Source organism: Accipiter gentilis, chromosome 2, assembly GCF_929443795.1.
Source record: "Accipiter gentilis chromosome 2, bAccGen1.1, whole genome shotgun sequence".
Classification (NCBI taxonomy): domain Eukaryota; kingdom Metazoa; phylum Chordata; class Aves; order Accipitriformes; family Accipitridae; genus Astur; species Astur gentilis.
Genome location: NC_064881.1, coordinates 31118761 through 31143156, shown reverse-complemented (window position 1 = coordinate 31143156; position 24396 = coordinate 31118761). Strand labels below are relative to the sequence as shown.

Genomic DNA, 24396 nt, shown 5'->3' with positions numbered 1-24396 from the left:
AAACAATGATTAGAGCACATATATTTTGAAAACAAATTATGAAATGCTGCATTCAGACTTGCACTTGTAATTATTTTTTAGTACTGTTAGTCTGAGGAAAAGCTCTATGATAACAAAAAAAGTAAAATATAATTTATTAACTTTAAATACCATGCCTGTCAGCCAATCAAGATGCACATGAATAAACCTAGATGATCACCAAAACAAAATAATTATCTAAACGTTTAGTGGAAACTGGAAAATTTTAGCCAGATATGAAGATCCCAAAGTTTTGCAAAGAAATTTATCAACCTTCATTAATCTTCAAAAGAAAAGATGCATTGTTATTTATATATTACTGTATTTATTTCTCATGTTTTAAATATATAATTTAATTCTGACCACTACTGATTTTGAATTGTTTTGTCTTTCAAGCATATCAAATAAATGAAAAACTGCTCAAAATATGACACTGTTAAACAAAACGGAATGCATTAAAAACTACTTTGAAGGACTGAAACCTTATTTTAAGATTAGAAAAGAGTGATGTGTATTAATCCACATAGGTTCTAGAACTGGAGGTCCACAAATGAATACAGTCTATTGGCTTTGTTGTTATTTTTTTAATTCATGCAAGCTAGAAAAGATGAAATCATTAAAAAACCTGGATCCTCAATTTTGCTGTACAGTTGGCCATTAACATTTTGTTGTAGCATTTGCTGCTACGTAAATTGTAGCTGTATCCCAGTTGACAAAAGCAGAATACTTCTACCGTTGATTTTGCAGAGGGTTATCATTTAAAGAGGACAAAAGTTTTTTCTAAAGATCAGACATTAGGATTACATGCATCTTGATCAATTTTTGTGTAATTTAATTTTGTTGGTATTGGAGTGAAAATGTAATCCGTATAGCTGGGTAATGAGAAACCTCACACGTTGCATTAGGAATCTCTGTGGGAAACAAATTCGTGTGAGGCGGGCAATGTGCTTGTAAATTTTCTCCAATAGAAAACAGATCACTGAATCAAGCAGTGTGCAACACGTGCACACATACAAAACCCCAAAACAAACAGAAAAATCATTTAATTGAAGGAGAATTACTTCCAAACGCCTTCACCATTTTCCACTATAAAAGTAAATTAAAATAAGAAAGACAATCAACCATTTAATCCTACTCCAGTGAAAACAATCAACTTATATATACAGTGGTATGCAAAGTTAATAGGAAAACACTAATGTCAATGGCAAACAGAACCCTCATCTCTCCTCCCCACTCTGAACGTACAGTCATCAGCTTTGTCTCCAAACGCACTAAAAAGTCATTCTGGAATATAGTAACATGCCACTTAGGTGTCCTCTAGCCATAACAACAACAACAAAAAACCCATCAGCTTTGAAAAGACAAGTTTTACACCACACAAATACTTTCCACATGCATAGGGAGAGAGAATCTGAAGTTTTGTAAACTTTCGTCAGACACTTTACATCACTTGTTTTCAAAATTTAGCACTTTATCTGATATAACATTTCGTAAGACAAAGCCGTCTACAGCTTTCCCATGACAGCAACTGTTGAGCCATGATTTGGCAATTCTGGATGTAACATTGCAAGAACATTGACTTGCCAAAGTGAAGCAAGAGTTTCTGAAGAATCAACACAAACAATACAAGACAGCACAAAAGACAACAGGATGGAAATACTGTCTGAAGAAGCAGTATCTATTTCTGAACCACTGAAGAAATGGATCAGCAAAATATAATAATAGTAAGTTACACCACTACTCATATAGTGAAAAACATCAAGGCTGTCACAGCCAGACAAAGCTGGAAAAAATTATGACCAAATATTGAGTGCTTGAGTGCTAATCTGGACAATGAAACAGCTGTTTCATCTTTGCTCACTGAAATCAAGCCTGATGTTGCTGTTGATGACGCCCAGCACAATCTTGTCAGGTTTTTGGCAAAAGATTTCTGGTTAAAAGAATGCAGAAGATGAAAGATCAGTGGAAAAGATGGAAAAGGATCATCAAGATTTGGGGTTTAGCCACAAACTGATGAGGAAATTGTGGCCTGGGAAACAACAGATGACAAGAGCCCCACAGCTGTATGAGAAGATGAATCTGATGGGAAAGGAGACATTGCAGGCAAGCGTTATCATAACCATTTCATCACAAGAATCCAAAAAGCTAGCTATAAAGTAATACATAGTAAAGTTTAACACACCTACCTGGGATGTAAGCTTTATGGTTACTAATTGATAGTGTTACAAGGAAGATAAAGAACATTTAATAAAGTTATGGAACTACGGCAACATTTATATGAGGTTTTCTTGTTGACACAAAGTCAAAATCAGATTCTGTTCTAGAATACTGACCACAGTTTTATCAATGCAATAATGTTCTGTGGTTGTTATACGCTGAATACTATTTTAATAATAATTCATGGTACTCAAAATAAGAAAATTTACTACTTTTCCAGTATAATAATTACAATTAACTTTTTAAGCAGTGGCTAAAAAACTACAGGAAAGCCATCCTTTTCCAAATTTAGATTTTTATTGACACAAATAATCTAACACATTACACACCATGTAAAGTATGTGTACACAAAGCACACACATATGTATATGCTATTTATGCATGTAAACAGATCAACAGATAAAGGTTATACTTTTTATTTTACTTCATACTGTGCAGTCAACATGACTTTGGAAATGATAAAGATCTAAAATCAGAGAAAGGCACAGAACAATAATAGCTAAAACCCAATCTGCCAAAACCACCAAGCCCCAAGTATTTCCTGATTTATGTGGAGATATGCCAACTAACTGAAGCTAAGATATCCTGTAAAGAGGGCTAATGGAAATTTGCCCCAGGTAGAATAAATTAATATTTTATTTGGGATTTTTGGTAATTAAATATTTTATTTCTGAATTATAACTTCCCATGAGTGTGAGGCTGAAGAGGATGCAGGAAGATCTGGGAACATGAGAAATGCATTCTTAAGAAAGCCTAACCAACTGAGTAGACAAGTCACTTCCATTTGAGAGATGCCTATAGAGTCACCTCCCTGATAACAAACCAACAGCAAAAGAATATTCCAAGATAGGAACTTAAATATTATTACAAAAGGAAAAAAATGAAGCACTGGCTTGTGAAACATTGAATTCAGAAGCTTCAGCCCAGACATGGGTTGCCATCTTTGAAATGATACCAAAGCCAGCTATCCCAAACAGTGGATGCTGCGTGCACACAGACTGATGTGAACGCGTCAATGTAAAAAATCAGCTAAGTCTTTGTAATGGGGACAGGTGGCAGTTCTACTCAAGACATGGTGTTTTGTGAACACTGAAGATCACTGTCATGCAATCACTATCTGACTCAGAGGAGAATATTTACCTATGCTGCAAGACTGCCCAAGCTGTGCCAGAATAAGCTCCAACAGCAAGGAGGATCTACCTTGCCCACCTTGTAACAAGTTCTAATATCACGAAATCAAAATCGCCGCTTGACTACAGTTACATTTCATTGTTTTAATTTCTGAGATTAATAATATAAGCACACACCTAAATTGCTTCAGAAAGCTCAAGCAAAGCTAGGCATTAGGCCTAGTTCCCAATTAAAATGAAATTAATAAAATTACATGGATTAAAACTAATTCCTAATTAAAAAGATTAGGCATGCCTAATGCCTGGGGTTCACAAAAGCACCTTCTTTCCTGTCAGATGAACTTGCTAATTCAAATGAAATTCTGTGACTGCTTCAGGTAGGAATTTCAGGTATGCTCAGAGAAGTGCTCTGCTGGGATAAAAGACCAATCACTGATTAGCTGTAATCTTTCCAAACTTATGCAATAAAAGCATTCTATCAGCAGTTTCAAGGGGCCTCTGAAAGTAGAAGATAAAAGGTTCAAGTCCCACGTAGCGTTAGCTCCTTAAGTAAGCAGCAAGTTCATTCCTACATCCTTCAGAAACTTAATTGTGTTCCTTGGGGTAAGAGGTGACAGATTCCGATAGGGATAAACACAGTGCTTTTGGCCTACAAACAATATCAGAAATCAAAACCTATTATAATTTGAGAAATCTATGCACACCAAGAAGATAATTATGATTACCATAGAAATATGCTTGTTTTATCGAAGCCTTTCCTGCTATTGATCAAGGTAGGAGAGAAAAACTAGAACTAAGGAAAGGCAACACAGCTCTACCCTCAACAGCCAACTTTGCTACAACATGGAAAAATCTTAAGTTTGGGTACTGAAATTTACCCTTACATTGTGTCATTCATTCATTGTCATTCATTATCAGAAGCGTTTGGCTCTTAAAGACACAAAGATCTGCAATATTCCAAAAGTCATCCTAAACCAGATCAAATTAGAGGAATTATTTGTTCTACATGAGTCAACTAACCAAGTCGTAATGATAAAATTATTTCATCTTAGGCAAACATTCCAGAGAGACCTCTGGGACAGACCTCTGTATGAAGAATTGCCCACGGCCTACCATCAAGAGTTGGTAATAGCCTCAGCTCACAATGAGCTTTCCATAAAGCAGTGAAAGGATTTTATAACACAGTAAAATTACTAAAGATAATGGTAGAGAAAAGAGAAAATAAGCAGAGAAAAAAAGTTTAAGGAAAAAAATGGATTAAATTGAATTGCTAATGACCAATTCTGTAATTTACCTACTCAGCTGTACTGGTTTGGCTGCAATAGAGTTCATTTTCTTCATAGTAGCTAGTATGGGGCTATGTTTTGGATTTGTGCTGAAAACAGTGTTGATAATGCAGAGATGTTTTAGTTATTGCTGAGCAGTGCTTGCACAGAGCTGAGGCCTTTTCTGCTCCTCACCCCACCCCACCAGCGAGGAGGCTGGGGGTGCACAAGAAACAAGAAGTTGGGAGGGGACACAGCTGGGACAGCTGACCCCAGCTGACCACAGGGATATCCCATTCCATATGACGCCATGCTCGGGAATAACAGCTGGGGGAAGGAGGAAGGGGAAGGTCACTTGGAGTTACAGCATTTGCCTTCCCAAGTAACTGTTATGTGTGATGGAGCCCTGCTTTCCCAGAAATGGCTGAACACCTGTCTGCTAGTGAGAAGTAGCAAATTAATTCCTTATTTTGCTTTGCTTGTGCACACGGATTTTGCTTTACCTATTAAACCGTCTTTATCTCAACTCATGGGTTTTCTCACTTTTACTCTTCCAATTCTCTCCCCATCCTGCCTAGGGGGAAGTGAGCAAGCAGCTGTGTGGTGCTTAGTTGCTGGCTGGGCTTAAACCACGACAGTCCTTTTTGGCACCCAACGTAGGGTTTGAAACATTCAAGATAATGACAGATTTGACTGGAATGTGCTAGATCGAATTTATAGCTGTTATCAATGTTTAGCTATTAATTGGCAGGCTCCTGTTCTTGCCATGGTGCTTGCTTGCCTTCCTGTAAATTAGAGTCTTGTGCTCAATTAGTGGCTGCTTTTTGCTTTCGCTGCTTGCTGTACTGCTTATCATCTTACTCTGCTGCTCCTGGGAACAGTTTGATAACAGCAATGGACATGTGCGCCAGCTGGCAAGATGGCTAGGACATAGCTGCTGTTTCTGTGCTGTTGTACTGCACAGGCTGGAATTCCAGTGTGAACTTGAGTCAATGGGACTGTGACCTGTGGATGAGTCCATGTGGGAGCAGGACACCCCAAAGTGTCTGTGGCCATGGATAAGGCCATGCTGGAGCAGGTATAACTCTGAAGGGAATGTGGCCCAAGGATAAGTCTGGAACCATCTGTGGCTGTGCACGAGTTCATGCTGGGGCACATCAAAGCGCGTTGCCATGGATAAGCCCACAAGAGAGCAGATACACCCTTGGAGGGACTGCAGCCATAGGTAAGGCCATGTTGGAGCAGATTTACTCCTGAAGGGACTGTGGCTGTGCGTAAGGTCATGCTGGAGCAAGTATGTCTCTGAAGGCATTCTGGCCCATGGAGAAGGCCACGCGGGAACAGGTGCACCTCAAAGTGACCGTGGCTGTGGATAAGTCTATGCCGCAGCAGGTATACCCCTGAGGAATTACTATAGCAGAAACCACCTGAACCAATGGAGGACAAGCCTTATAAGAGCAGTGCAAGTGCAGCACTGACCTGACCTGAGCTGGCTTTGGTGCCCAATAACTCAATGCCAGACACCACCTTTCCTGTCCTGAGTGACCACTGTAAGAGATAGAGCCCAAAGTCATAGACTAAATGAACTCAACGGACTTTTTGTGGACATTTGATAGACATTTTACAGGGGCGGTCCATAGACTAGGGGAATGATATCTGTATATTGTATCAATGGATGGGAAGGGGGAGGTGGTTCATGGTTTACCAAAAAAAACCAAGCCACATTTGAAAAAAATCTTCAAAAAATAGTCTAAATAAAATATTAAAAAAATACTTAAAAATTACTAGAAACAAAGTTGCACTGCCACAAGCCACATCTGAAAAAATCTTCAAAAAAATTGTAAAAATAAAATATTAAATTACTGGAAACAAGGCTTCTAAATGTAGCTTTGTTTTGCTTTTTAATAGGGAGGCAATGTTAACAAGCAGTAAACAGCATACATACAAGAAGTCACTCCCTATAGTGGTATCTGTCCCAAATTCTGTTAAAATTAACCTTTCATAAAGCATTAAAGAGCATATCTTTTCAACAGGGCTTTCAGACCAAAGAAACACAAGGGGTTTAAGCATATATTACAGATATACTGAGTTAAAGAACTATTAGAAAGCAGCAAGTAACCAACTGGCACAAATACTACACTAACACATCTACTGCTGCTACACATGCAGCTCACTTTACAAAAACGATACATACAGACTGAAGTATTTTTAAAAAATGGACACCAGTTTTGGCTGACACATACATGAACATTAAAAAAAAAACTTCTGTGCCAGCTTAAACCCTGCTTAAAATCTAGCATAGGTTCATCAATCACCAAGCAGGGTATGTAAGGTGTCTTTTGAATTTGCTGCTCCAACTTCGTGGATTATTACCAGTTACTGAAAAAAATCGTGGTAACAAAAACATATTTCATAAAAGTCTAACAAATTCAGGGAACCAAAAATGTGATTATTTTTAACACTCAGATAATGTAAAATATGCAATTTTGATGTGGAACATATGGATGAAGTGCAACATATCTGGCTCATACTAATTTTCCTTTGAGCAGTCACACAGACTGTATCTAAATTAGAGTAATGCCATTTTATCAGCTTTGTTCTTAATGCATTAATTGTTAAAATGTAGAGCTGAAGAGCAAAACATTTACATTCAAAAAATTTACCCATGTCCAACATAATATTCTTTATACATTTTGGTATCTTTAAACCTTTCTTAGTATTTCCATTTCATAGATATAACACACCAAATGTCAGTACAAAAAAATTTACCATTGAATAACTGTGTCCAAAATGCTTTTCACCTGTTCTTCAGGTTTTGAACTAAAGGAGAACAAACCAAAAAGTGTGTTTTCTAATTTATTCTTGCCATATTAAGTATTAAAATGTTGAGAATTAATCTATTAACCATTAGAACTGTCACATAATAGATTAATAACAAGATGGCAGGAGAAATTCACTCTTTTTTTAAGATATACTTTAAGCCAGGTTGGATGGGGCTTTAAGCAACCTGGTCTAGTAGAAGGTGTCCCTGCCCATGGCAGGGGAGTTGGAACTAGATGAGCTTTAAGGTCCCTTACAACCCAAACCATTCTATGATTCTAGCAAGTTCTGGTTGTTGTGGTTTTTCTTTTAAACTACCAATTTGGTGTTAGTATCCTAATAGGCACTATGTTCAAAAGGTGCTGAATTAAAATGTCTCTAAGATGTTTCCAGCTTACAAGTCAAAACCAGGATTCTGAAAATAAGTTTTGAACTTTAAGTTACAATATTTTGATTTATAAAGTTTATCCCTTGCTCTGCACCAAGACTCTGCACCAAGTTATTTCAGCTCAGTATTACTGAAGAATAAACTAATATACTGAACAAAATTAAATCCAACAATTGCTGCCACTTTAATATATATTGCATCTGGGTGTTCTCAGTGTTTTGGTTTTTAACCCATTAGCTGGTAAAGGTTTCTGGTGTTAATTACTGAACACTGTACACACAGTACAGTGCTTCAAACAGGAAAGGTGATTTACCCATAGTGTCTCTTTCTAGACAAAGCAGCATGTAATACTTGCTATGCTAATTATCTGGAAAGAACATCAGCTGATGATGAGGTGAAAATACCCTCATGATAAGAAACAGCTTTTCCTTACCTCTTCCTGTCTCTGTTACCAATCCATGTTTTTCTTTGCATTTTCTGACACTAAACAACTGTATTTTCTTCTATTTATACATTATTCAGAGCTTTTAGATATGAAATCAACATAAAACATTTTCAAAAAATATATATAAATCATCTAAGTATTGCACAAGCTTAACTAACTTCTTGTGTTCACTTGAGTTTAGAAAAGGAAAGGAGCAGGAGGGCAAAAGAGCTAAAAAAGAGCCAGCTAAAATATTTCATTGTCTATGGGAATACACATTGATATCAAGTCAGGAAACTCATAAGCTTCTTTTCCTATTGGAAAAGGCTGAGGTACTGAATGCCTTCTTCACCTCAGTCTTTACTAGCAAGACCAGCCTTGAATCCTAGCTCCCAGAGACCAGGGGGAAAAGATGGAACAAGAAAGACATATTCTCAGTGGAAGAGGTCAGGGAATACTCAAGCAAACTAGTCATATGTAAGTCCATGGGCCCTCACGGGATGCACCCGCAAGTGCTGAGAAAGCTGGCAGATGTCAACACAAGGTCACTTTCAATGTTCTTTGAACAATCATGGCAATTGGGAGAGGTGCTCCAGGACTGGAAAAAAGCAACTGTCACTGCTACCTTCCAGAAGGGCAAGAAGAAAGGCCCAGGGAACTACATGCCAGTCAGCCTCACCTCAATCCTTGGGAAGGTGATGGAACAACTAATCCTGGAAACCACTTCCAAGCATATGAAGGACAAGAAGGTGACTGAAAGTAATCAGCATAGTTTCACCAAGTGGAAGTCATTCTTGACCAATTTGATACCATTTTGGTGACTGGCTTGGTAGATGAAGGGAGAGCAGTGGATATTGTCTACCTTGACTTCAGTAAGGCCTTTGACACTGTCTCCCATAAGATCTTCATGGAGAAGCTCATGAAATATGGGCTGGGTGAGTAGACAAGTGAAGTGGACTGAAAACTGGCTGAATGGTTGGGCCTAGAGGGTAGCGATCAGTGGCACAAAGTCTAGTTGGACTCCAGTAAGTAGCAATGTACCCCAGGGTCAATAATGGGTCCAAACCTCTTCAATATCTTCATTAATGGGAGGAGTGGGCCAAAGGGTTGCACTGCCATCCAGAGGGACTGTGACAAGCTGGAGAAATGGGCTGACAGGAACATCATGAAGTTCAACAAGGAGAAGTGCAAAGTTCTGCACCTGGGGAGGAACAACTCATGCGCCAGTATATGCTGGGGGCTGCCCAGCTGGAAAGCAGCTTTGCAGAAAAGGTCCTGGTGGACACCAGGTTGAACAAGAGCCAGCAAAGTGCCCTTGCTGCAAAAAAGGTGAATGGTATCCTGGTCTGCACTAAGGTATTGCCAGCAAGTCAAGGGAGGTGATCCTTCCCTCTACTCAGTGCTGGGTCTAGTTCTGGACTCCCCAGTACAAGACACACATGGAGATACTGGAGAGAATCCAGCAAAGGGCCACAAAGATGATTAAGGCACTAGAGCATCTTCCATATGAGGAAAGGCTGAGAGAGCTGGGATTGTTCAGCCTGAAGAAGAGAAGGCTCATGGGGGGACCTCATCAATGAATAAAAATACCTGAAGGGAGGGTGAAAAGAAGATGGAGCCAGGCTCTTCTTAGTGGTGCCCAGCAACAGGACCAGAGGCAATGGGCACATTACATTCAGAGGGAACCTCCTGTGTTTCAGGCAAAGAAACACATTTTTACTGTGACTGGAACAGGCTCTTTATTGAGCAAGGCCTCATACAACTTACTGTAATAATTAATAGGATTTTGCAGACTTTACACATAAGAAAACTAAAGAGTTTGCCTTGAGTTCAGTTCAAAGAGAGATGTTAATTCAATTCCTGACTAATATAAACATAAGCAGCATTGGCTTTGCCATATCACCTTTTAAAGAAACGATGCTGCACATTATACCATACAGTATACAAACAGACAACAGAACTTCTTACTACAAACTGTTTCAGTAGTTTCTTCTATTATTACTTTGCAAATTTATAAATTATAAGCTCGCAACAAACATATTTAAATAAGCGTGCATCAAAAGCATGCAACAAAAGCTCTGTGCTTGTGTTTTGTATATATAGACTTGTTATTTCATTTCTGCCAAACAAAATCTTACAAGAAGCATTACTACTCATGATTAAAATCCAGTTATGCCCCTCAGAATGGCATTATACTGACCTATGCCCAGTATTCACCAAGTAGATAAGAGGCGATAATGGACAAGACTACAGATACAGAAGAGGCTTATTTTACACAACGCTTTCACTTCAAAGAAATTTAAGAACTACACCACCTATTTCTAGTAGCCATGAGAGAAATTCAAAAGCAATATGCGGATTTGTTCAAGCACTGAGAGTGTGCCTCATGGATTTTTAGACTGCAATGTTCTCATTGTTTCTGTGCTTCAAAGGGGACAATGGAAAACTTATACATGCACGTTGAAATTCAGAATGGATAAACAAGTTACATTTACATCCATTTACCCTAGAGCACTGACCATACAGCCACAACAGAAACCGCAGGTCATTATTCAAATATGTAACAGCAGCCACATTTTGGCATGCACTGTCACTTTGTAACAAAAAGGTAATACACTACAATGCCATTCACTAAAAGCATCTGGCACCAAATACTTCATTGTATTAAAAAAATTATGCAGAAGCCTTAAAGACTAGTTCCATTTCTAAATTTTCCTTTTTTTTTTTTAGTTTAAAATAAACGTGAGGAAGAATGACGTATGTAACTTGCACACCATATAGAAACATAATGTACAACCCTTCTACATAGGTTAAGTGAATTTCTAAATTCTAACATTTTCTTCAGATAAACACTAAGTCCAGTCCCCTTCTCCTGAAAACAATTGCATATGCATTCTTCCTAACGACATAAAATTCCATATAGGAACAAGTTAGAAAATTTCCTTCTAATAACAGGAGCAGCAAAAAACTTTACTGTAGTCTTAATACTCAAGATTTTAAAATCCTTTATTTCTAGCCTAAATATATGAAGAACCTGTTTATATTCACTGATTATTGTGCTAAACTTAACTTTCCATTTAAATAGCTTCTCTCTCCTTTTGGTGTTTACCTTTAGTCAAACTTTTAAAATCCTCATTTATCATTCATCACATTTTTCAGACACCATGTGGAGTAGTGTACTAGATACTACATAAACATGGTTAAAGAGTTTAACAACTTAATTGTACAAAATAGACATACCCGGTAAAGGAGGGGAGAAAGCGTAAAGAAGTAACGTCTGTACAAACCAAGTAACATAATGGCCTCAGCTACTACACTAGATCTACGATTAGCTGCTGGGAAGCAAGGTGCAAACAGAGGTAGGTTTAGCAATAGTCTAACAGTAATAAATGAAAAGGGGTAGTCCTCACTGGGTTGCATGTACTCCCATACCCCAACAGAGCAGTCCTTCATTGTTCTGTTCCGGTTAAAATCTCAGTAAGGCCAAAGAGAATTACATTTCTTGGGGCTTCATGACATTAATCTTAAAGACAACACAGTATGGCTTTATGGAAAAATCATTGGAAAATTTATGTGTTTTGGAAAAACACATTTACTTTTATGCTTATTTCTGTCCTATCCCATTTCAGCTTATGTCCTGATATTTCTAACTTTTCATGCTTTCAGACAAAACCACACCAACACAGTTACATTACACATAGTATTTTAGTAAAAATATAAAATATACGTACTACCAAATAGTCATTATAAACTTAAGAATCCCAGAGTAATAATTAAAAGGCAAACAAATCTGAATAAGTTTAGTATGTAAAGGCATAGTTGTCTCTGTGGGGAGCCAGACAATCCTAGCCCTATCCTGTATGCAGTCAGAAGTTTACATGGCTATACTTGTGGTCCCAATTAATAATCTGATTTAACTTATTGAACTCATAATGTTATTACTTGATAGAATGTGTATACAGAACCATACGTACTGAAAGATTTTGTGACTCTGTTTTCAGATAAAACTCACAATTTTGACTTACTCAAAATGACAGAGCAAGAAATTGTATTAGGTAGACATTAAAATTTAAAATATCTTAACATTTAAGATCTCTGAATCACAAAGGAACCTCTAAAGTGATGTATTTTCTTTTATTCTGTTGCAATTGTTTAAGACTGATGGCTAGAATAGAGGAAGAAAAGAGCTTTATCAAGCAATATAATTTTGACCATAACACTTGCTTGAAAGCATCAAGTCTTACAGTTATTTCATTAAATGTTCAAAAATTATGAAGGTTGTACAGAGCATTTTTGGTTTGTTATACAAATTAAGACTATGGTAACAAGCTAAACCCTTTCTAATAAGTAATATACAAGGCCATAACTTTGACTGGAATCCTTATCCTAGGATAATTACAGTATTGCATAAAGAAAAAAAGTATTTGGTTAAGAATAGTTTAATACAGGTATAGTTTTCTTTTCAAATAAAGTTTCTTCACAACTGCTACAGACATTGTAATTTTTATTATTATGTGCACTCTATTACCACAGTTATGTTAATGGTGAAACTAGAATGATCTCAACAGTTTGGTATATAAATTCACATTTAAAATAATTTCAAATGACTAAGCAACTCTAAACACTAATAACATTAGAAATGTGATACAGTAATTTTTATCAGAAATAGATCACAAAAATATTTAGAAGGCTGTATAACGTAATGCTACAAATTACAAAATAACGAATTAATCAAAATTTGGTTAAAAATTTTGCCCACTGGTGATAAAAACCATGGACAAATAAGTTTCCTAATGTAGTCACTAAACCTTTCTAGTTACTCAGTGTACAAGGCAATCAAAAGAGAAAACACTGAGTAACAGCTGATGATATACATTAATGTTAAAGAAGAGTTTTATATAAACAGTTGAAATAACCAGGCTCAATTACATTTTGGAAAGATACATAACAGTATGGCAAAAGTAAATAAATGGTGTGTTTTAAAAAAGAGGTATACCAGGAAATGTTGTGCTGCTCGCTCCAGTTACAACGCAGGAATGAAGAATAACTCAACACATTTAAAAACAGTGTAAAGTTATTAAAGTGATAAAGCAAAAATTCACACACTGAAGTTTTTCAGATGGTGCTGGTGCAGAATGGGCTTAACGGGACTCAAATTAATGTTTGACAATCAGTATCTAACAAGGCCGTTTACACACAAGAAACAGATCATGTTATCATCCTCCCACTTCAAGGGCTCAGTATGAAACTTCCCTGATGTGCATAGTGTTCTATAATTATGAGACAATATCAAAAGATTTTTATATTTGCCACTTAATAATTGACCACTTTTAACTGAGACAGAACATCAGGCTACACAGACCACTAGTTTGATCAATTATGACAAATTTAAGCTTTAGAACATTCTACTAGTCTGTCAAACAACAGTAGAAAATAAGTTTAAAATCAGACAAAACCTGTGTTCTGTCCAGGTCAGGAGTACAGGGCCTGAAAATTAACGTCAAGAATACATCAAAGAAAACACTGTGCCACACAGACCAACAGCCTTAACTTCTTATATCTTTTTCTGAGCACTTCGTGTGCAAATATGTGTTTTGACATTACATACAGAATCTGTTACAGCTTTCACTTATATCAAGTTATGAACTGTATGGTTCACCTCCTATTAAAACAGGTTTTATTAATAGCAGTGATTTTATAACAAGTTATGCAATTACTTGATAGACCATCCCAAATGGTTAAAACATGATTTACTATTCAGACTCAGGAGGCTTATGAGGTCTCAGTAGTTAAAACTAGTTGCAAAATACTGATCCTGAATAGTGATTGTCAAAAAACATTCTCTTTATTCTTTTAATTAAACATTACAAATGAAAAAGTTATGAAATTAAAATTTTGATGTGCAAAAGTTAACATTTTAATTAATTCAAAGTAAGATCAACAGTATGTACAAAGAACAGGGTGACAGAAAACAAATATGTGGAACAAGAATGCACTACTGGCATATATGGAAGAGAAAGTTTCCCCTCTCCCGACTCCTTTCCCTCCAAAAACACATACCTGCTGAATGTGTCTACTAGCTCGTTTCTGAGGTTGGTAGGTAAGCCAAGTATACAGGACTGGATCAACATTAATTGCTAATCCTTGTACACTGGACAAGAGTACTGCACCTATACACCGTAGAAAAGAAAAGAAAATGTAAACTATCTGCTAAAGAATCTCCATATACATATTCATTTTTCTTGCACACAAATCATCTTTGATGCAGACTTTTGATTGCATTGGACTTACATATTTATTTTAAATTCCAATCAAGAGAAATAATTAAAACATAACCTTCAGTAACTTCTTAAAAGTGAGAAACTTGCCAGCACTGCCAGTGTTATGGACACACACACAAAAAAAATGCAAAGAACTGCATTTTGATTTTGCTTATTACAATTTTTTGCCAAGAAAAATGTTTGTTCTCATGAAGTTGTGTGCGTAACTGAATACACACAACACCTTTCCTCAGATTCTCAGCCAACAATAACATTATGCAAGAAATGAGTCAACAAGACCCTTGACAGAAAGAGAAGAATATAATGCATGACTCCATGCAACCTCAATAAAGAAAAAACTTGGTCTAGGACAGTGGGTTCTTTTAATAGACAGGTCTACTTTAGGTTAGTGTTCTGCCCAAAGCTGCTCAGGACAAACATTTTTCACGTACATGTAGTCATGAATATTCTTTAGTGGACTAGTTAGGTAAAATAAGGCAAATTTTTGAACTTTGCTAACGCTGACAGTCTCAGTACTGTGAGCTCTGTTTAGAATTTTATCCTAATTTGCAATATATCTTATTTTCTTTAAACCTCACTTTTGAAGTCCTAGAATTACAAGATAGGGCTACTATATCTTCATTTCTTAAAAGTAAACTTCTAGTTTTCTTATGCTTGTGAAGAAAAACTTACATGGGAATATCAAGGCTCAAAACAGGAGAAAAACTATTCTCAGTATCCAGAAATGTTAGCATATACTTCAAGCGAAGAACACTAAAACCCAATTTAGGAAGCAGTATTTCCGTTAAACCTGCATTAAAAATCTGATGATGTATCAGTGAGGTTTTTGTTTTAACAGTACAGATGAAGTATCTATTGCAGCAGAACTTAATGACAGAGCTGTAAAATTCAGAAGCAAACGGATAATGTAATACAAAGGTGTCAATCCTATTGAAAAAGTGTGGCAAGAAGTAATAAGCAGTTATCTTTTCACATAAGTTTTGCAATTTTACAACAAATAAATAAATGAAATAATGAAATAAATAATGTAATAAATTAAAAAAAGAAATCCTTGTTACTGGAAGGTCCCAGCAAGAAGTTCTAGAGAATTACAGTAGTTCTGTAATTCAAAGAATCATAGTTCCTAAAGCAATACATACTATATTTACTCCATAGTATACAATATAATTATGCAGCAATCTGAATTTAATAATAAATTCAAATAAATTCAGAAAGCTTGTCACACAATTCAATATGCTTTCCAAAACCCAGCAAAAACATATGCGTCAAAACGCATAATACATCACCAAAATTGTAAAAAAAAAAAAAGGGGGGGGGGGGTAAGTTATGAATTTATTGTATATAACAAAATTTTAAAACCAGCTGAATTCCAAATGGCAGAAGACCCACCAACCTGGGGCGATACAAGCAAAACCTGATGAGTACAATGGCAAAATGGGAAAATGGCAGTCAAGAAATATACAAAGATAAATCATCTGCCTAGCACAGGCTTGGAGTTGGAACACACACTGTGAGGAACTCCTATACACAGACTAGTCTATGTGATCTGATGGTTTTAAACATCAGTAATAAACCTTAGAAATAAATCCACAATTTAAGGCAAAGCCAATGTCAAACATAAAGTAAAGGGGTAACATGCAAGTAACAAGAGCAGTGAATATGCCTTGCGGCAGGATATGGAGAAGACTAGAAAAAGGAAGCAGAAGGTAACAGAGGATTGATAAAGTATATGCTACAATCATTAGCTTTTATAAGATACTTGGATGCCAAAATAAGAGAATCCTGCATCTTTAAGAGATACCGCCTGTTGTCAGCAATACTTAATGAAAGGTTTAATGTACATGTGATATGACAAGTGGGAGTCAGAGACCTCCCAAAGAGTGAGGAATAAAGTCAGCCTACAGGCAAAGTCAACAAAAAATCCCACATTTATAACAGGCTCCTGAAAAAAAAAAAAAAAAAAAAAAAAAAAAAAAAAGTGTTACCGTAGCACATGATGCTAGTAACTCAATTTAGTTTCTTGTTTACTGCAAAAAGTTGGCTAAACCTAGGAAGTTCAATCCAACTCCGTCATGCTTTGAACTTAAACTATCTTCTCACTTCAATGAAGTCACACTAGCACAATCCCCTAAAACTCTAAAGTACTGTAGAACAGAGAGCAAAATTTTTTTTTTTTCCAGTTGTCTTTTGTTGTTGATAGCTTGTGTATGGGAGAAAAAAGAATGAAAAAAACAGTACAAGTAGTCATATAAGCATTACAGATAAGCTAACATTATTTGTCTTTCAACTTAACCGTCAGGTAACTTTGGTTTCCTACCAAGCCACTTCTGTCACATTGAATTACTGAAATTTACTGCTGTATTTGTTACTGAGCCACTACATTCAAAAAGAAGTTTAATGACCTATGTAAAGTTGTTTTCTATGTAACAGCTTTCTTCAAAATAAATAACTATGTAGTCAAAGAAAACTCAGATTTGACCCCTTCCCCCCAAAGCTCTTAAGCTTGTGTTTTCATGCCAAGAAGTAAGAATCCCCTCCAGTTTTCAAGTAAGATCTCACTGATGTGAGGACCAAGCTGTAAGTTGGCAGTGACTCCTTACACGTCTAAGAAAAAAATTAATTGCTGTTTTGTCTCTGTCAAAATGTGATGCTCGAGTTTCCTGGATTTCATTAAGATTGTGGTGAACTTTCCTTTCTCCCCTCCCCTTTTCTCCTTTTAATTAAATTTACATTTCAGAAAAAACAGACCTTAGTCCCGTATCATACTAGGTTTCCTTTCCAGATCCCAGTTCTTGCCAGAGTTATCTATTACATCTATCTAGTAAACGGTTTGAAAAGTAAGAATCAAACCCAACACCACATAGTCTTTGAACGTTTGAGACTTTCCTCAAAGTCATGTTGTCATTTGCCAGGCACAGTCTGGGCAAATAATTTCTTTCCTTCCCAACTTTTGGCTCTCTCTTGAAGGAACAAACCAAGGGGAGGCTGCAGGCGGGCAGCCTTGGAGGACGAACAGGAGGGAGCAGAGCACAGCTGCACTTGGCCCTCTCATCCTGCGGACGAGCTTCTTGACAAGCTTCCTTGGATGATGACAGCTGCAGCAATAGCACTCGTCTTCCCAAGGGACCGGGGGCACCCAGAGGGTAACCGGGGGCCTCCTGCGCTTGGGTTGGCTCTGCCCCCACCTCCTCCCACCCTGAGTGCTGAGCAAAGGCTTCTGGAGGAGCAGGGAGGAGAGGGGTCGCTAGCCTGGGGCTCCAGCCCTACCCTCTCCCTCAAAAGGGAAATTCAAGCATATAGTAAGTGGGACAAGAAGGGCATACGGTACACTTCTGGTGAGGCAGAAGAGAACGCCTGGGGAATGCAGCTGCAGAGAGAAGAGGCCAGAGGTAAAGGCAGGGTAAGATGAAATGGGGCAGAGCCAAGCAACAGAGGGGTGGTGCTGAGGGATGCTCAGCGGTGATGAAAGGATGGGAAAGGGCTTCAAGAAAAGGCTGAAGGCAGCAGGATGGTGAAAGAGGGATGCAGAGGTGAACAAGCACTTTGGGAAGGAGAAGGGAGGTGGCAACACCTGGCAAAAACAGCTGCCTTTTTGGAGGTGTAAGAACCTCGTGAAAGAGTAAACTGCATTACTGAGTCATTCCCAACATTTTGGTGAAAAAAATCTACTAGGAAGAGTAGACAATTATATTTCAGTCATAAATTTACTTATTGAAACTCAATATTTAACACATACTATGATGCACTAGACATTGAGAAGCAGCCTTGCTATTTATGTGCAGCAAGATGTATTTTATCTCTTCAACAATAAAGGATCACCCTGGCAGAATTCGTTCTAAATTCTGCTCTGTGTGTATGCTGTATCCAAACACATCTATATTGCTATTTCCAGTAAAAACTTTCAGTAACACGTTTTAGATATTCCCCTATAAAATGAACTGAAAAAAACTCTACAGAATATGGAAGTTTAAGTTATAGTTAATGTATGCCTTCTTTTGGGGAACAATCACAAACACGAACACTGGGAATGATCTACAATAAAAACCGATTCTGACAAGTTTTGTTTATTTTTAGTAACTCAGTAACTGAAGAAAACATTACACCATCTTGCTATATAAACTGCACCATGAATTATTTTAGCAGTGAGCTCATAACCCCTAGGTGTCTCAGGATACATGAATGATAAGCAGGTGCTGATACAGGTTGAGTTAGCATCATTAATCTAGTATCCAATTATTTTAAAGGATAAGAGAAAGAAGAAATAATCTTTTTACTTATTATCTTAATGTTTTGAAGGGCATTTCCACTAAGGCATACTATGAAAATGAAGATCTGCATATTACACCCGAATGAAGAATTCTTTTTTATAAAAGTATATAGGTAATTAGTCCTTTCTGCTAGTTGACTCAGAAGAGATGCATTGTAAATCAATAAATGTGGAAATATCTAACTCTGTTTAATTTTAGCCTGGGAGTCAAGTAAAGGGAAAAGAGTGCTCTTTACTACTCTGTTTACTGCCAAAATGCCTTGCTTACCCACATTCCAAACAGGCTTTACCAATTAGCTATCCTATGGCATCACAGCCATTTTCAGTCATATCCCAAGCTGAAGTAGGAGTTAGAGATTACAGTTACATAGCATAAAAATTAAACATGCAACCTTTTTGTCCACTTTGGAATATCAACGACAAACCAATATGATTGCCTTGCAAAATAATCAGCTTATCTAAGAGATGGAGTCCTGCATTTCATCCTGAATTGCCTAGTCAGACAAGGGAAACAGATATTTCAAGCTACATCAAAGTTTATGTGATTGTGAAAAATTATTTTTACATTTTACCAGCTACAATAAGCTAATAAATTTTGTCTAACTACTGAAATATATGCCCGCATGTCTCCCTATTCAAGATTGACTTGAATGATTACAGATGGCCTTTTATGTAAACATTATCCCAATTTTATCTCAGACACAATTCTCCAAATCTACTGTACTTTCATAGAGTTTCATGTTCACTAAGTGCTTAAAATAACTAATATCAATTAGTTTAGTTGCTTAGACCAATACTAGAATATTTCATTAAAACAGAAGTAGTGGAGTAACATTTTCCCACGAACTAAGGTGCTTTGGTCTGCAGTATCGAACACAGTTCCTTCATACAACAATTATTCTTTGCTCAAACATACAAACACAACAATATTTTAACACTATTCATTTAAGAAAAAAAACCAACCAACCAACAACTTTTGATCCTTAGAAACATTCAGTAAGAATGTACTTCTACTTCTGTCATGACCTTGAAACTCTCCTACTGAGGTTTACAGCAGAAAAGCATTAAGTGCTGAAACAAGAGAGGTCAGCTTCATTATTTTTATTTCAAAAATAGAGAAAGTGAGGCAGAGACTTGAAGTTATTAAATCACACAGCAAGACAGCAGGACCCAGGGACAGAATTCACAGATGTTATGTGCCACAGCTAAGTACTTACTGCAACCAGTAGCAAAAAAAAAATATAGGGGTGTGACTTGTGTTGATCATAACTCTAAATCACATGGGCCTAATTTCAGTTGAACGTTCTGATAAGCCATCGCTAGGGTTAAAGAAAAGAAACATCCTATCTCCATCAACACACATACCCAAATATTCACAAATGCAGAATTATTGAATTATAACATAGAATTATAGTCAAAGATGCAACATAATGAGGCAAACCACAAAACTGCTGAATACATACCACCATAATCACGTGTATGACGAAGATTACTTAGATTCCTAACTAATGCCATAAACTACATTAACTTGATCATACCTGACCAGGTTTTCAAAATCCTAACAAAGGTTTGAGAATTTTAGCTTGTTTTAACTCTGCAAAAAAAGAACTCAAATACATGTTGTAATGTCAGGGCTGACCCTTTTCATTTTCCGTATGGAACTAATACATCTCGCAGTTACTCTTACAGATAAAGAGGAGACTGTACATTCCATTAAAGTAAAAAGTTGCTTGGTGCTCTGAAGAAACTATAAGGCAATTTTCCTCATTTTTTGTTTGCTCTGCTTGGTTGAGACCCCCTCGATCCTACTTTAAAGGCTGTGGTTGCTGTTTTTCAAATTACAAGGACTTTTAGTCTCACTTCTAAATGCAGTAATTCCACGGAATGGATTTCTGATGAACTACTGAAAAAAGACATCTTCTCAAACAGACTAAAAAGAAAATGTTTATATGGATATTTTTTGTTAAATAAGAATTTTGCTAATTCCTATATGTAATAGAATGAGATTGGAAATGAGAGGAATAGGACAGCAAATCTCTTCTTTCATTTGATCTCAGGAGTCTAGTACTACTTTTGGATCATATTCTATCTGCAACAAAAATGTGAACAAATTTAATTATAAAATAAGAAATACTATGGTTCAAACCTAGTGTTCTCCTAAGTAATCAACATGCATAAAGACAAAGCAGTTTAGTTATGTAGTCTACTGGAATTCCCTATGCAAATTCCACAAGGTGTTTCATGAAAGGCTTTTAAAGAAACTATGCTACCTCTAAGGGATAAGAGAAGAAAGTAAATAGATAAATAATTTGAGATTGTATAAATCAGTTAGGAAAAAAAGAAACAGTGATAGGAAAACATGGTGATTTTCACTATGGAAGAAGGCAGAGCCCTGCAGGGACCTGCACTGTCCCAGACATTCCAGAAGATTAATGTGGTGACCCACTCTGCTGAGCTATCCAGAGTAACCAGAACAGGGCTGACTGAAGAACTCCCGAAGTATCCCACCTGATTTAATACAGATACGTGTATTTTTTTTCCTGGTGCTATCACTGCCTCATATCTTAACTTTACAGGTAAAATGATAACCAAGCTGACTGCTTTGACTCAGAAACAAGATTTCTGTTTATTTTAGAAAAGCGTTAGCTCAGTGTTCAGTAGGAAGGAACAGGCAATAAAATAGAAAATATCATCTATACCATTGCGTAAATCTATTGTGTACACAGATACTGAGAACACTACATGCAGCTCTGGTCAGTCAAAAGGGTCAGTTTTAAGCATTCAAACCTAGAAAGCTCTGTTTCACAATACCATTCATTCAGTATTTATGCTCCCTGATTCACTCCATGCTCCATGAAAAAAGCATTATACATTCTCCAAATCCCAGAGTAGAGAGCGCAGAAATAAAAATCTATACACATGTGTATCTTGAATTTCGCTTACTGGTTAAGTCATTTTCTTTTCTTCATTTTTAAATGATTGCCTATTTACTATAGTCAACTCCAAATCAAATGGGTTTTGAACAACTCCGGGTCCAAACCACCTGGATGTGGACCTCAGAGCCTTAGTCGAACTGCAACAGCAGAACCTCTTTTCCAAATGCAATATTATTTGTAGATTTTTATGACTGCATTGTTCTTGGTAAGTATGTATAAAATGTGTAAGTACCACCAGTAGCTGCACTTTACATACTGTTTACACAGATATTAACTGATGAAGATAACAGTCTGCAGGTATGCAACACATGAGTTCTAATCACTGCAGACAATCCTGCAGCACAGTTTGATTAAGAAAACCTCCAAATTCCACGCAGAAACTTCTGCATAGAAAGCTTCAGCTGAAGGCCAAAGGGCCACAGAAAGGCAAGCCACTGAGAAACACATGTCAATGGACAAAGACCTCTTGCAAGTGAGTGAGGGTTTTCACAGAGTGATTGCTGAGTAAAATCTTGCAGTTGCTTATGGACAAGCTTTGTCCAAAAACTTCTGCCTGCGCACGGTTATTCTCAACTCTCTTTGAGGGGATGCTGGATATCAGGAAGACTGTTTTCTTGGAAAGGAAAAGCCTCAAACTGCCTATTTCACTAAATGAGCTTTTTATTCCTTGCAGAACGACAGGACTGCAAGAACAGTGATAATCAAACAACTCTGCACCAGCCAGAAAGTGGACTGAAACTGAAACTAAAGCATCCAGATGGACAAATGACTAATCTTCAAGATCTAAAAGACAGCCTGAATACTCCAGTTGAAAGCTTGCATAACAGCAGGTTGAGGACCATAGTTGACTTGAATAGGCAATCTATCATGTGTCTGTCTTGCAGTGAATGAGGGTGTTTTCAATAAGGGATAGACAAGGCTGAAAAGCTGTATGACGTATTATGAGATGGTTTAGCACAAGGCTGATCAGCCTGGCAAACTTCCAGGGTTCTAGGTGAATAGCTCATAAGGAGCAAGAAAACACTGGAGAAACTGTGAGCAGAAGACTCAAAGCTATCCTAAACAGGCTGGGTTTGAAAAGATTAGTCAAAAGACTAGTCATATGGAACCATTCCTAGACTTGTGGAGCACTTGTAAGGTCAGAGATATGGCAGGAGGACATCAGAAAAGAAGCACAGATTTACCTTTGCCTTTAAAGGTCAGACTTCCTCTTAACTTCATAAGGCAGATGTCTATACTGGGTAATTCTCAGCCCAGAAAAACAGTCAGGAAGATGATGTTAGGTTTATCAATATCTCATACAGTTTTAAAAAGCAGAGAATAGCTGAGATCTGCTCCAAGGCTCTGAAATCATGGGCAACAGATCTTTGCTGGAATACTTGATTTCACCCATGTCCAGCAGGGAAGAGAGGACCACATGCCATTATCTCTCTCAATGTTGAGAATACTATCAGTCATGATCCAAATGTATTACCCTTAACTAAGCTATCAGAATACCTAATAAGCTCTCTCAACTTTTCTACTATGAAAAACAGGAGTGTGAAGCTTTATTCAGTTTACAAAACATGATTTCTATGATCCGCAGGCAGTTAACCATGCACGGCAATACGTATAAGCACACTGATATCAGGATTGCGTCCTCCCTTTCTCTATGACTGGATCGGTGGAGTGCTACCACACCCTTTCTTCTATTGTGACACAACATTATAAGGAAGATTGTGAACTAATGATAGAATTAAAACGAGCAGTGCCTCAATATATCTCCTTCTAAGTGATTTTCAGTACAACCTCCAGTTTGTTACTTTTATGATATGGGTTTTAAACTAAAACCAGCAAATGCTCTGGAAACTGACAAGAAGTTTCTTAATACAGTTCAGCTTCTGTATTTATAAACACCTCACTATCATCTGCCAAAACTCTATTTTGCAATTTCTTACAGCAGTATTCCTCTGGGAATTGCAACAGGATTCTTCCCCTATGGCAACAAGGCACCAAAGGACCTATTTTCATTCCTTCTTCAGCAGTCGAACATTTGTAGTGTTGTGACTATGGATACCAACTGGTCTTGCACTTCAAGCTATAAAACAGAAATCTTTTCAGCAGTAGATGCCTCATGTGCCTTCTCTTTAGAGTAATTTGAGTAATACACAGTTGTAGTTTCTGTTTCCTTTTTTCTTACAGCTTCTCAGAGGCAACAGGAAACACACAGAAGATTCCACATAATTTCTTAGGTGCTCAATTAAAAGAATATATACACAGACACAGAGGTTGAGGAATTAGAAAATAATTTCAGAAGGCAAGCAAGATTTAGAGTAGAAATTCCACATAAGCTTATGCTTTTCTATAGGAGAACTGTAAGTAGAGGAAGAATGGAAAACTATGTACCTTCTAAATAGAAAATCCTAATTAATTCATATATTTCTTTATATTGCTTAAGAAGACTTCATACTCTACACCAGGGATTCAAGATTGCAATAAATAGCATATAAATGAGTTGCCAAACAATGCTCCAGAATAAAAATAGCCACAGTATGTTACACTGTTGAAGTTGTGACACGAAGACAGGTAAGGTTACACAGGCAGTTTCATTTTTTAATATGTGCCTCCAACTGAAACTTGATACGCAGGGCTCAAGTTGAAAGCAAATGTT

General features: G+C 37.0%; 1 protein-coding gene across 8 annotated transcripts in view; it reads right to left on the bottom strand.

The window, feature by feature from the left end:
• VPS13B (vacuolar protein sorting 13 homolog B) overlaps positions 1-24396 on the bottom strand; it is a 485377-nt gene that overhangs the window by 252527 nt on the left and 208454 nt on the right. For all 8 annotated transcript variants that reach the window (XM_049818749.1, XM_049818740.1, XM_049818775.1 and 5 more), the window contains one exon: positions 14323-14432. In XM_049818749.1, the coding sequence (XP_049674706.1) occupies positions 14323-14432 (110 nt within the window). The remainder of the gene's footprint in view (positions 1-14322; positions 14433-24396) is intronic.